General features: G+C 37.9%; 1 protein-coding gene across 1 annotated transcript in view; it reads right to left on the bottom strand.

Moving 5' to 3' along the window:
* Positions 1-13,144, bottom strand: part of LOC104259920 (synaptotagmin-9) — a 64,472-nt gene that overhangs the window by 24,004 nt on the left and 27,324 nt on the right. The window contains exons 2-3 of the mRNA XM_059825965.1: positions 7,119-7,470; positions 3,586-4,132 (exon numbers count right to left, since the gene is read on the bottom strand). Of these exons, the coding sequence (XP_059681948.1) occupies positions 3,586-4,132; positions 7,119-7,470 (899 nt within the window). The remainder of the gene's footprint in view (positions 1-3,585; positions 4,133-7,118; positions 7,471-13,144) is intronic.

Here is a 13,144-nt window from a genome sequence, read left to right as displayed (position 1 = left end):
TTCTCTGTGCCCTATAGCTGCCTGGTGACATTTAACAAGCAATTCTTGAGAAAAGATTTTCTTTTCTGGTGGCACAGCATATTATGCAAGTAGATACTTAGCATCTTCTGAAAGAGAAGGTTCTCCTTTATCTGACAGCTTCCTGTCCTTCATAGTTGTTCAGTTGTTCTGCTGTCAGTCTGCGAGATATCTATTTTGTGACAAAGCCATGTATTTTTGCCTGATCACATTTGAGTTTGAAGATGACAACCAAGGAAATATTAACAACACTTTTCTCTTCAAAACATGCTGTCAGTCTATGAACATTACAAAAACAAACAGAAAAAACCCCACCCCAAGCCCTGAATATGTTTTAGAGGCTACTAAACAAAATATACCAACTACTGAAACCCAACCTAAAAATAAAGAATATCTTTTTTTCTTGATGAGCCAGAAACCAGTGTAATCTGTCTGGTAAATATACAAAAAGCTTATCTGGTTCATTTCATGTTCATCTAAAGTTGATCCACCTAATTATTTCTTCCATTAAACAGCCCACTGCTGCTTTTTTCTGGTTGGAAAAAGTGTCAGTGTTACAGGAGAAAGATTTTATGCTCAGAGGACCTGGGATTAGAAGAACAATAATTTTCATATTGGAGATCTGTGTTTGGAGGCAGATTGCTTTTGAGCATGTAGAAAATTTTTATGCTGACAGACGTCTGTGTTATGAAACAATTTCAAATTCTGGGATGGTAGCAGATGTTAAGTCCAAAGAATCAAAACTGTTGGTTTTGGATAAAAAAATCTTCCAGTTCTATTAGAAAACAGGAGAAAGCACATGGCATAATAGGTCATTTTAATGGCATTGTTTGCAGTAAAGCTGACATTTCAGACATAATCTGCAGGCTCATTTGCAGTAGGCCATTTTGCTGGGCAGAGAAGGATTTGATACATTCTTTTATATTACTGTGTCAAATTGGATTAGAACATAATAAAATGGAGAATGCAAAATAAAGGCCTTTGGGATTGCTGGTTATGCAGTATAATAAGATGCACAAGGAATTAAAATGAATGTACTCTTCAGAAGTATGACAAACTTGTCATGTGTAGTTGCGTGGACCTTCCCTTTTTCTAGTATGTTTCCTTGGTTTATCTCTCATGTGCTGCACTCTTTGTTGATCTACATCGAGTGAATTTCCTTCAGTAAGTTTGCCCAGCATTTGGTTGTTTTGTAGTTATTACTGTTTGAAACAACAAGATATTCGAATATAAAATGATTGAAAACCTGATGCAGTTTGCACAGTTTCTGTTTGCAGCCATAAACTGCCCAACGGTGCTCAAAACTTTGCCAAAATTTATTTCAGAGATTCACTAATACTGCCTGCTGGCCTGGTTTGGAGTGCAGCCACAGGAGTAGTCACTTCAGCAGCTTCCCCAAGTAGCGGTACGATTCAGCTTCTGCTGTCAGTCTGCGAGATATATAAGCTACATAGACAAGAAAATGTGCTGAAACTTGGTTTCTTAAATGATGCTTGGAGGGTTTCTCATAACTTTATGGAGGAAGTTCTAACCTTTGAAATTTTGGAAATGTTAATTAGTAAGCTGAGTACTCCACACTTTCATTTATCTGATACTTTTATCTCAGAACTCACATTAGCCAAAATTGGATTGTGTCTCCTATGTACTATGAGTCATTTGCTTTGAGAAGGTCTCTGTTAGCTGAAAACCCAGTGACAAGTCTAGATGGCAGTTCTTGTGTTCTGTTTGGATAAACAGGATTACACTTCACACATGAATTCATATTAGTAGGAATTAATAAATGACTTGTGTTTCAGTCCCGAATTTTATTTCAGAGATTACAGAAAATCTGAATACAAACTATATGCCACATCGCTTTTGAAATTTGGAAGGGGAAGCGATTAAAAAGAAAATACCAGAGCCAATCTTTTGCCTAAGTTAAAGCATGGAAAAAGGACTAGTACATATCAAAATAACTCCAGTGTGCATGTGCATTCAACTTTCAGTTGATTGTAAAACTGAAAAGTTGAGCTTGGGACACTTAATGCTGTACGAAGGCAGGCTTTCACTTGGAATGACTGTCATCTGCTCTGTCAGATTCTTACTTTTCCCTTGCGGTTGAAGAGCAGTAACTTTTCATAGAAAATCCAGGTTCATCCTTCTCTGACACTGAGTGTCCGTGCCCCTGCCTGTACCTCAAGTGAGGGAACTGCTAGTGCTGCTGCTGCTGCAGTTCCATCCTACTGTGGAAAAGGATTGTGCAATGGGTGCACAGCATGTTCCACACATGAATACTTAACACTGACTCAGAACACTGAGAAATAACCTTAAAACAAGGACAATATCAATTTTCAAAAAGAAATTCCAAACAAAAAAATGGATTTAATCCATTTGGTCTGTAATATGGGCATGCTACCAGACCACAGAGCTATAAGGTGAAGGTCTGAATTCAGGAAAGTATTTGTCTCAGAACATCCTTTACTTTTCAACAGCTTCTTACACTCAGCTAAGCATATGCTTAAATGCTTTCCTGAACTGAGGTCTAACAAACTTACACTTTGATCTTACTGTTAAAGATGTTTGGTTTATTTGACTCTAAAATATGCACTCCATTTGAGTATGGTTTGACATAGCAAACGAAACATTTACCAACTCTTGGCACTAGTAGCTTCACCTTTGTGGATTTCTGTAAGGTATCACTCTTATGGAAGGTTTACTCTCCACAGGATGTGCGTGATTAATTTCTAATAGCATTAGAAGGAGGTTGCCTCATGCTTTGAGGAGACAAGAAAGCTCTTTCTTTTCCAAAAGTAATTTTTGTGGGTTTGTACCTAATCACTAATGGGATTCCTGAGTAGAATTTGATACCAGAGACTTTGGGACAACAGAAATATAGACTTATAAGTTTCCCATTTCCCTATGTAACAAAGTGATGCCAAACAAAGAGTTAAGCCAATTCAGTGTGTTTCATTGCTTTCATGGAACATGTACTGAGGGTGTTGTTATGTTTTTAAGTCTGTATAGGCTTTATAGTTTTCATAGCTTTAATTTTTATAGGCTGACCGATGACACTTGTGTTTTGGATAGCATTGTCTGCACTCTGTTTGCCTGGATTATAGATGTGGTTTTATCTCACTTTATAAGAATAGAGTCTCTAAAAGGACGGATGATCACTACATAAGAAATCTTGAATCTGCAGTTCTGGCTGATTCATATGCTGTAATTTATGTGGCAAATAATGCAAAACACAGAAACACAGGCAAAATAAGAAAAGTAGTATTTCCTTAAGTAAATTTTAGATTAAGTAAGATTAAGAGGAAAACATTCTTCAGCTCTTCTACCCTATCAACAGGGCAATGACTAAACCCTCTATCTCCTACATAAGACATTCTTTAATAAATCCAAAGAATGAGAAATGAGGACTGAAAATCTACTGTCAATTTCCTTGGATTAGGGTCAAAGATTGAGAAAGAGAGAGAATAAGGTATTTTCCTTCATAAATTTATCAGACAATTTAAGTTATAATCAAATTAAGAAAATAAAATCAAACAAAAAAAAAATCTCAAAAAGAAAAATTATAATACTTACATTGGTGACATATTCAATATCCTTCCAAATATTACATTCCCTGGGAAAATCTGCCAAATCTAAAAAATTGTCCACTATCACTTGGCCAATCAAGTCATGCCTGGAGAATCTGTCAAAGTCATACACAGAGAAATGGAGTTTCCTTGCGTTCAGGTCATTGTATGGGACAGCAAATAAAAAAACTTCATCAAATACTGGATTTAGGGTCTTTCTGTGCACTTTAGTCTGGTGTTTTGTTTTCCTATCTGGAAGCAGATATATCTTCACATATGGATCTGAAGTTCCAGAGAAGTCCTTTGCTGGCAGGTTGATGGCCTTGTGTATCTTCACTATCAGCTGCTCTAAATCACAATCATATTTTAGAATAAAGTTCAGTTTTCCACATGCCTTGCTATTACTCCTCCGGCCATCGTCTGTGTCCACTGATCTTTGTTTATATAGCTCTGGCTTAATGCGGCCAATCCCCGTCAGTTGCTCTTGTTTCTGAACCTGCTGGATGTTGAAGTCAGGGTTGGAGAGGTTGAGCTGTCTTCTGATTGAATTATGCCTTAAGTGAAAACAAAAGAATTGAAACAGATTTTCTTGAAGATTACAGGAATCTGTGGACACACACTAAGGATCCTGTTCTCATTTGACATATTTTTGTAAGGTATGCCAGGGTCAGATTTTTACTCTCGTAAAGTGATAAAGCATGATACTCAATATTGTGAGAGCTCACCTTCAGCATGAGACTGCTAATATCACATAATTTTCTGTTCCTGTGTCTCAAGCTAGTGGTATGCACCCTCGAAACATTGCTGAAGAAAGTAACAAATGCAAATTCATGGCCATCGCAAATCCGAAGGATCTACCTTATTGGTAAATACAATGTGATAGAGTAAGAACTGTAGCTGTTCTTACCAGTAACCATTTTCAACTGAATCCTTTGCATTAATGCCTATAAAATGAGTTACATTATGTAAATGGCAGCAGGATCTGGCCTATTATGCCAGCTGAGCTTGCTGTTTTCTGGTTCTAAGTTAAAGCTGGACAAAGGAGGGTACTTCCTGACATGTCTGCATTTTAATTACTTGTTGAGTTCTACAACTACTTCATTTACAAGTGAGCTGTTCTGGTCTGAAATGGTTTGTTGACCACCCCAACAATTGTTTTGGTTTTTCTCTCATACCTGATGTAATAAGCTCTGTGGTACTTTGGCTGAAAAGCTCCTTTAGTTTCATTACTCCAAGGAGAGAAAGTTGCTTTTAGTTTTGGTCCAGTGAAATTTATTACCTGGAGTCACTCAGTTATTGTGATTGAATTTTCCACTTCATGAGATGGTAACATTAGGTAAAATCCTAATCTTATATGAGTTGGTTTCCACTTTTTTGTCCTATTCATATGCAGCAATCATTCAGTGTATTGGAGTACCATGAGCGGTGGTTGAACACAGAAAGAGCATGTGGAAAATGCTAGCACAGGATTAGTCCAAAGCTATTTATGTTGACTGTAATCAGCAAAGGTTCCTCTGGTATCGTTATTCATTCATTCCTTGTAAATACATGTTTATGCATGCTTAAAACAGGAAGAGCCTCTTATATATGATCCTATTTTTTTTCTCTTGTCGCATAATAAATACGTAATTTTGTAGCTATACATTAGTCATTTCCATGATAAAGTATTATCGTGTCACAAAAAAAGATTTATATTGCTCAACCCTTAAGCTCCTCATCACAGTGGGAGGTGCAGCATATCCTGGGGAGGAATAAAAAGAAGGGCATTGGAGAGCCAGCTGAACAAGGATTGTAGCAGGGGCAGGTGCCTGGTCTCTGTGGCCACACAAGAAAGCCACAGCTGGCTACCCAGTGCGCCAGAAAGCAGCAGAGACAAAGGTGAACAAATGAAGGATGCAGTACAAGGAAGATGGGCCCTTCCTGCTCAGTGAAAGAGTCTTTTGAAGAAGACCTGGCAAAAGTAAGGGACAATAAAAGAGACTAGTAAAGAGCAAAGCCTCTATCAGCAAACATTATAGGGCAGGGGTAGGGCCTGGACCAGCCATGCCCTTGTGGACAGAGAGCCACTGTAACACCTGCTGGAGAGAGCCAGACCCGCAACAGTTGCCAGAAGATCTGCAGAGATTCAGAGGAGCGAAAATGTTGTCCATGCACTCAGGATGCTGAGGCAAGTTCTTTTATGGATTGGGATTGCTGCTGCTTCTTGTGAGATGACTATGCTGTGGCAAGTTCTTTTATGGATTGGGATTGCTGCTGCTTCTTGTGAGATGACTATGCTGTGGCAATACTGTGCATATGTCATTTGATTGAGTATCAGAATTGCTGCCCCGTTGTAGCAGAGAAAGCCTGTATCTGACTCAATACTTTCACAGTATCGAAGATACACATGAGAGCTCCTGGTGTTAGATGTCGGATATGAATCTTCTGTTGTTAATGAATCTCATGACATGCTTATTTCCCAGCAGTTTGAAAACACAGCAGCACCAGCCCTGTACTGTACTTCTGGGCTACTAGTCCTTAGCTGCAATTCAACCTTGTGTGTGGTAGGGTGCAAGCTGCGGCATCCATAATTATGGCTTTGACATCCCCATAAATTCCTACAACAATATAAGCCCAAGCTATTCTTGCACTAATCTAAGGAGGAAGGGCACCTGGAGCTTTTGCTGCATAGCATTAATAATGTTCTGGGGACTTCTCAAATTCTTTCTGAAGCATATTTTGGACAACTGGCAATTGCTGAACTGGCTGCTAGCTGCTGTCATCTTACCCATGTTCAGGTGTGCCTGCAGGCAAGAGTCTTGGCTAAATTTGCTCTCCCCGATGGCCAGAAAGGAGGCTAGCAAAGAGCAATTTGACTAGTGCTGTACCTTCTCCAGCTGAAGTGCATCTGCTTTGACTTAGAAATTTACTGGCTCTTCACATGCTGATCCTTTCTCTTACTGTGTGAAACATAATCCTTTTATCACCTGCCCCTGCACATACTCTGACCCTCCCTCTTTCCTCTTCCCTCCTGTACTGGTTCTCCAGTTCCCCTGGAGACCTCATTGACTCTTGTTCAGTCACTTTTCCCCCCACAGTCATGATTGTGGCTAAAATCTATGATTTTTATTCCTATTTCTAACTCTTGCAAATGTTTCATTAGCTTGCCCTACTTTTCTTTGGCTGTTTTAAAAATCTTTGAGGAGGTATTACTGAGTGTTCAGCATCAGTGCTAAGTGCAAATGAATATGCTTTACAAGCTAAATCTAGGCTGCTCTGGTGTTTTAAGGGACACACAGTGCTCTGTGTTGCCCAGCTTCTGAGGGAGAGGCACAAACGAGACAGTATTTGATCGAAGAATGGAATAGCATTGTAATCCTGTCCTTTTAACCTAAGAGGTTTGTGCACCTCAAAGAATAACTTTTGTGTAATTTTTTTTAAAAAAATAATGTGGAAAGTAACTTATGCATTTTTAATAGATCAGTGTACTGGATAATCAAGCTGTGCTCTTCTGACTGTATCTGTATTCATTAATAGCAGAGAGAAATTGGAGTTACTGACCGAGCAGAAGTTGTTGGTTCAGTGATCTGACGATGCATTCGCACATTCTGTATGCAGTTCTCCTTCGTTCCTGCCTGAGCATCTAAAGGAATATCAGGGGAGGTGTGGCTGATCTTCATGGAGGACTCCGGATAGGCTGTAGGCTGACCCAGATAATCCTCACTGTAGTCATGGTCATTGGTCTCTGTATCTGTGTAGTTCAGTGATTCTTGTTTGTTGTCTTTGCTCCCAAATGGCAGACCACGCTCTCGCCAAGGGATCCAACAAAGCTTCCAGGACACGAACAGAGAGACACCAAACAGAGCAAGACCACAGGCTGTGACAACTAGGGAGAGCAAACTTATTGAGATATCTGCAAACAAGAAAAATACATGCATGTCACACCTTTGTGCTTTTTGGAGCTTTGCATCTCCAAGGCATACAATATAGGAAGTAAACATCTCTGGATTGCAGATCTACAAAAATTAAATTCTGGTCCCTGCAACAGCCATACAATAGAAACATATTAAATGTTCTATTCTTTTCTTTTTTCCCCAAGAAAAAAAAAATTAACCTTGTTTGGAATTCAGTATAAGGCTCATCCTTATAGAACTTAGTTTATATTTTCCCTGCAAAAGCTGGGTGAGATGAAGGGTCATCCTAAATATGAACAGCGCTGTTCACTTGTTCACTCAACTTTCTACTGATGAAAAAGTAGTGCCTGCAGTACATTTTGTTTTTTCTTTATTTTCCTTTTATGTTTCCTCCACCTCCTTTACCTTCTCTTCCAGAGACTGTATTATACAACAATCATGAACATATGCTCACATGCACATACGTGGCATGAATTTGGTTTTTAGGTATTTAACTGAAGTATCTTGTTTCATCACTTTAATTCCATTCCTTCTAATCTTAGACTCATTCTTATCTTTGCAAATGATTTTTGACTATCGATACATGTCTTGCTGTTCATTTAGTTTAGGTACCAGTATCTCTTCAAAACTGAGGTTTTCCTTGGTTTAAACTCCAAAGGCTCTTTTTTCTGTCTCCAAACTTCTGGTATAAAAGGAATGTGGAGATGAGTTTTCTGTTGTTTTTCCCCACATTCCTAGCATTATCCTACTCCATAATCATATCAACACAAATAAGTTACAAGTGGGAGAGGCTTTTTCTCGGTTATGCTTTGTTTTAAGTTGCACATTGGGAAAATGACTCAGTGGAACAGCTGTTTTTATGGTTACAGTGTTTTTGAAATTAGTTTCTCTGTGGATTACACAACACATCATGCCTTAAACACAATTAGTAAGAATTCTATTTTACTGCCTCAAATTATAAACACAACCTTATCAAAGCAATTTTTCACACTGCGTTTAGGTTCAGAATGTCAGGCTGCATCTCTCTAGCTAACAGCTAGCCTAAATTTTCAAAGGATGGCAAGAGGTTGAAATGTACTGCTCCTACCAGGACAATTATTTAAGAATGACAATTCAGATGAAACAGCCTCAGTCAATTTAAAGAAAAAAATAAATTCTCAAAAAAGTGGAAAAGTCAATACCTTCTGCCCCTGCTGTGAGTCTCGTTCTCACTAGCCAGACAGATTAAATTTCCACAGAAAGGGAGTGACACTACAATCACTTTCACGCAGGAGCTGTCCAGTTTATTTTGCGTGCTGAAAACCAATCTTAAACAATTTTAGCCAGCATGGCCCTTTCTATTCTTCTCCCAGTCATATGAAGGCAAAGCTCATTAACAGTGGGGACAGCACAACAGCTGTTTGGAATTACAGCAAAGAGTTTCAGAGCTGAAATTAATTAAAGAAATTCCTCCCATGCATAAAAGGCAATTTGAGAGAAAGTAGAATGGTGTTTCTTGGTATTTTTGGAATATTTCCTGGTAAACAAGTCTGGCAGTAGAGGCAGAGCACAATCTCTCTGTTTGATTAAAAAGCAGAGGAACTGGGATGCAGTACTGAAAGAAGACCTTCAGAATAAAGCAATTTGTCTTGGATTCCCTGGAGGAACAATTTGACAGGTAGACCAACAGTCCCCTACCTTGAAAATGACTTTAGCAGAGGACATAGTCATCTAGAGACCTGACATCATGAGAAAAAATACATGAGAGCAATATGAACTATTTGTCATGTGGAGAGTTGGAAGGGCTTTAATAAGCATTTAATAACACCAAGAACCCTTATCTCACAGCTTACTTTCAGAGCAGGTAACTCGCCAAGTTGCAGAATAAGAAAGGATTATTTTTCATCATCTTGGTTTTACTTCTTTTTGACTCCTTAGGAACCATTTTTGTGTGAAATTTTTGGTTTTGTGGGTGGAAAAGGAACAGTCATTATCTGTCTTTTATGAAACACAGTGGGGCTAAAGGGCAGTGCTCTAAACTGTTCCCTTTCATTGGACAGTAATTTTCAGATATTGCACACCTGGCTGGCAATTTTCAGCAGCTAGGCAGATCCAGTGTGACTGGCTGGGGTGAGTGCAGGCCCAAGTGATGAGATTTTTGGCTGCATCCTGGAGCTGCTTTTACATTAGCCATTTGTACTGTTACATACTGTATTTTCTGTATGATTTTTGCTCCATCTTTCCAGATGTCTCAGTTTTTCTAAGCCTGTTTATCTGTATTCCCATGTGGTAGCAGTAGTCATCTGATGCCAGTGATTTCCTCTGCTTTGTAATGAGAGCAGGATAAGTCTTTACTTGTTTGTCGTTAGAAAAATCAGAGATCTGAAGCTCTGAAAGTGTTCCTCAAAAATCCAGCTGCTTCTCAATTCACTCTGCTTTCACCAGAATTAGTGCAATGTGTTTTCCAGAGCAGTATCTGATGCAAGTCTAAACTGCAGCTGTGAATCAAATTGCAGGCAAGCACTATAGGCAAGGCTGCACAGTTTACAGGTAGGCACGGACGTTGGGAGCAGTGGGGAATGGTGCTGAGTATTTCAGAAGGAACAGGTTTTTTCAGTAGCATTGCAACATATAAATTTAATGCACACGTTTAGCCATGTTTTTGATGATCATCTGTGCTCACTTTTAGCATCTGGCCAGTTCCATTAGTGGCTAACTAATATATCTACTCTCTGTACCTACTCTGCATTGATACATGCTCTTGACACTCTGCAATGGAGAATCTCATGAACACAAGGAAGGCCCCTGTGCCATAGGTACTTGCATTGATCTCTTTCCTGGTGCAACCATGATGCCAGCCAAGTGTTCTGAGGTGTTTATATGAATCCAAGTCAAAATTTCATAACTATAGTTTCTTGATTGTGGCTGCAGCATGACCTGAGCTCCCAAATTCCGGCATATCAGAATACCTGGACAGTATTACAGCGTGTTAATCATGGGTAATGTGTTCCATAGAAATAAGTCCAATTTTTTTGTTAAAAACGTACTTTTAAAATGGGTTAAAGGAACCAATCAATGCAATTGCATATACATACAGTTAATTTTTATAAGCACATCCTCTGCAATGTGCTTTCATACACCAGTAAAGGAGGCCTATTGACAGACAGAAAATAAGAAGACAGATCTTCAGGGTGGCCCCAGATTAGACATTCTCAGGACTAGGGAGCTTCATCTGATTTTTTTTTTTTTTTTCTTTTTGTGTCTATTAAGACTGTAACTTCATTCTTAGAGGACTTGAAAGACACTGCTATTATTTCCATGCAGTTATAACAACTCAGGTAGCCCAGCTGTGGTTTGCAGTTAGGCCATGGGCATACAGGCTCTCTGAATATCTTACTCATGGCATGTCTTATGGATATTCTGATGTATTCATCAATTTTTGATCAGGTTATCATGTTTGAATCCCTTTTACTCCACTGACTTTCAATTTCTTATTAATCTCCTATTCTTATGAGCACAATTAGTGCATTTGTTCATTTCCTTGGTAGCAATCACCAGGTTAAAAACAATGCAGAAATAGCAAGAGTTTTCTACCAATGGATCACATCATCAGTTATAACAGACTGGAGAGATGAGCATGGCCTTTCTGTGACAGATTTTATTACAATCAGTTCTATGACAGCTTTATTAAAAACACTCAGTTTGGTTATGGAGTCATTGCTGGATTTTTTTTTTTTTTTAAAGTAGGTATGTTATAAAAAAAAAAAAATCCCACTCTTTAAGTCAAGAGACTGTATGATGGAATACAAATGCTCATCTTCAGATTATCCTATTAAACACAATCACAGAATCATTGGGGAAGGGACCCTCCAGATCATCTAGTTCAACATCTTGCTCAAGCAAGGTCACCTAGAGTAGGCTGCCCAGGACCGTGCCCAGACAAAATTTCTCCAAGGATGGGGACTCCACAACCTCTATGGGCAACCTAATCCAATGTTTGATCACCCTCAAATAGGCTAATAACATAATTTAGTTTTGGTAGGGCTGAGATACTAAGTGGGTAACACTTTCTACATCACAATACAAAAATATCAATAAAGCTCTAAGATACAACTGCACTTTGTAGATTATCTAGTAAAAAAAAGAAACAAAATTATGCCTCTGTTTATATTGCACAGGTTTTTAATATAGATCTACTGAACATAAGCTTTTATATTGATTTTGAATGAAATCATAGATTGTTCCAAAAGAATCTGAGTTAGTGTTGAATGTATACATACATATTGCATGCTTCTTGTTCAGTATTGAAGGTTACAGGACCAAAGGTAAATGTATAATGATTCCATCCAAATTCTGACAGTACAAAATTGCAGGCCTGTGACTTGTTTTTTCTGGCATAAATGGTTGTGCCTTACCCTCTAAAACTTTGATGTTGAAAAAACTTACCAAAAATCAAGACATGTGAAATACAGAAATAATACTGGTGGTTTTGTCTGTTCATATGTGAAACAAGTAATGAAACAATTTTTTTTTACTTGTGTTTATGAAGTTACCATTTGGATTCCTAAATATTATACAAAATCAAATAGCTAAATTAGCCAACAATGGGAGACATCAATAGCTAACGCAGATCAATGCATGTGTCCAGATACACAACTGGAGTTACAGAGTCAAAAGGCACAAGCTAAACTATTTGGATTCATCTGACACGAAAAGATGCAAATAAGAACAAACATCTGAAGAAAAAAAACCAACCCAGAATTTCTGATCAACCAGGCATAGACAGGACATTTGATCAAAGGAACTGCTGATCAATAATATAATTATTTGGGTAATCAAGTTTTTGGTTGCTTGCATGTGATTGGTGTTCCATCAAATGAACTCCTTTCCCAACAAACTGGCTGTAATCTGGTTTCACTTGAAGCTGAAAGAGTTTTACCAGAAATCCTAACTGGGAGAGTTCTTTTAACAAGTTCTTACTGAAATAAAACAAGCTTTCTTCTATATACTTATTTACTTTTCTCTTTTTATTAAAATGAGTATTCAGACATGCCAGCATTATTGTGATATACACATTGAATTATTAGGTGAAGTTTGGCTAGCAAGAAGTGAAATAAATCTTAGCAATTTAAAATCTTGCAATACAGATATTTTCAGCCCATAACAAGCAATCTTTTCTCATTTAAAAACCAACAAATTTCAAAAGGCATTCAATTCAACATTGCAGTCAAATAGAAAATGATAAACTTAACTTATTCTGAATAATCATGTTACTAAACTCTAGGATATACTGGGACAAATCAGTCAATCTTTGTGAATATGATTCAGTCAAAATTCAATGGTAATTTCAAGCTGTTATTTCCAGTGGAAAAAAATGTTGCTCCCTCCATTAAGTTCTTGTTGCTTAGGGGGAGATTTTAAGGAATATGAAGTGGGTAGACATCTAACTTCTTGAAAAACAATGGAAATATCAATGCCTATTGCTTAAATCCTAGCTGTGCTTTTGAAAATCTAAATTGTCTTTCTTCCATGCAAATACATCTATGGAGGATTAGCCATAATTCAGCTTAGTAATTATACTGTAAGAGCAACTTTTTTTTTAAACCTAGAAGTCTAAGACTTTAACTTTTCTGGAGGAAAAGCGTTGTTTGGACAAAGTATCTGAAGTACTTACTGAAGCAGTTTTAACCTATT

This window comes from Gavia stellata, chromosome 17, assembly GCF_030936135.1.
Source record: "Gavia stellata isolate bGavSte3 chromosome 17, bGavSte3.hap2, whole genome shotgun sequence".
NCBI classification, from domain to species: Eukaryota; Metazoa; Chordata; class Aves; order Gaviiformes; family Gaviidae; genus Gavia; species Gavia stellata.
Note: the sequence above shows the minus strand (reverse complement) of the source record. Positions and strands in the feature narration are given on the sequence as shown.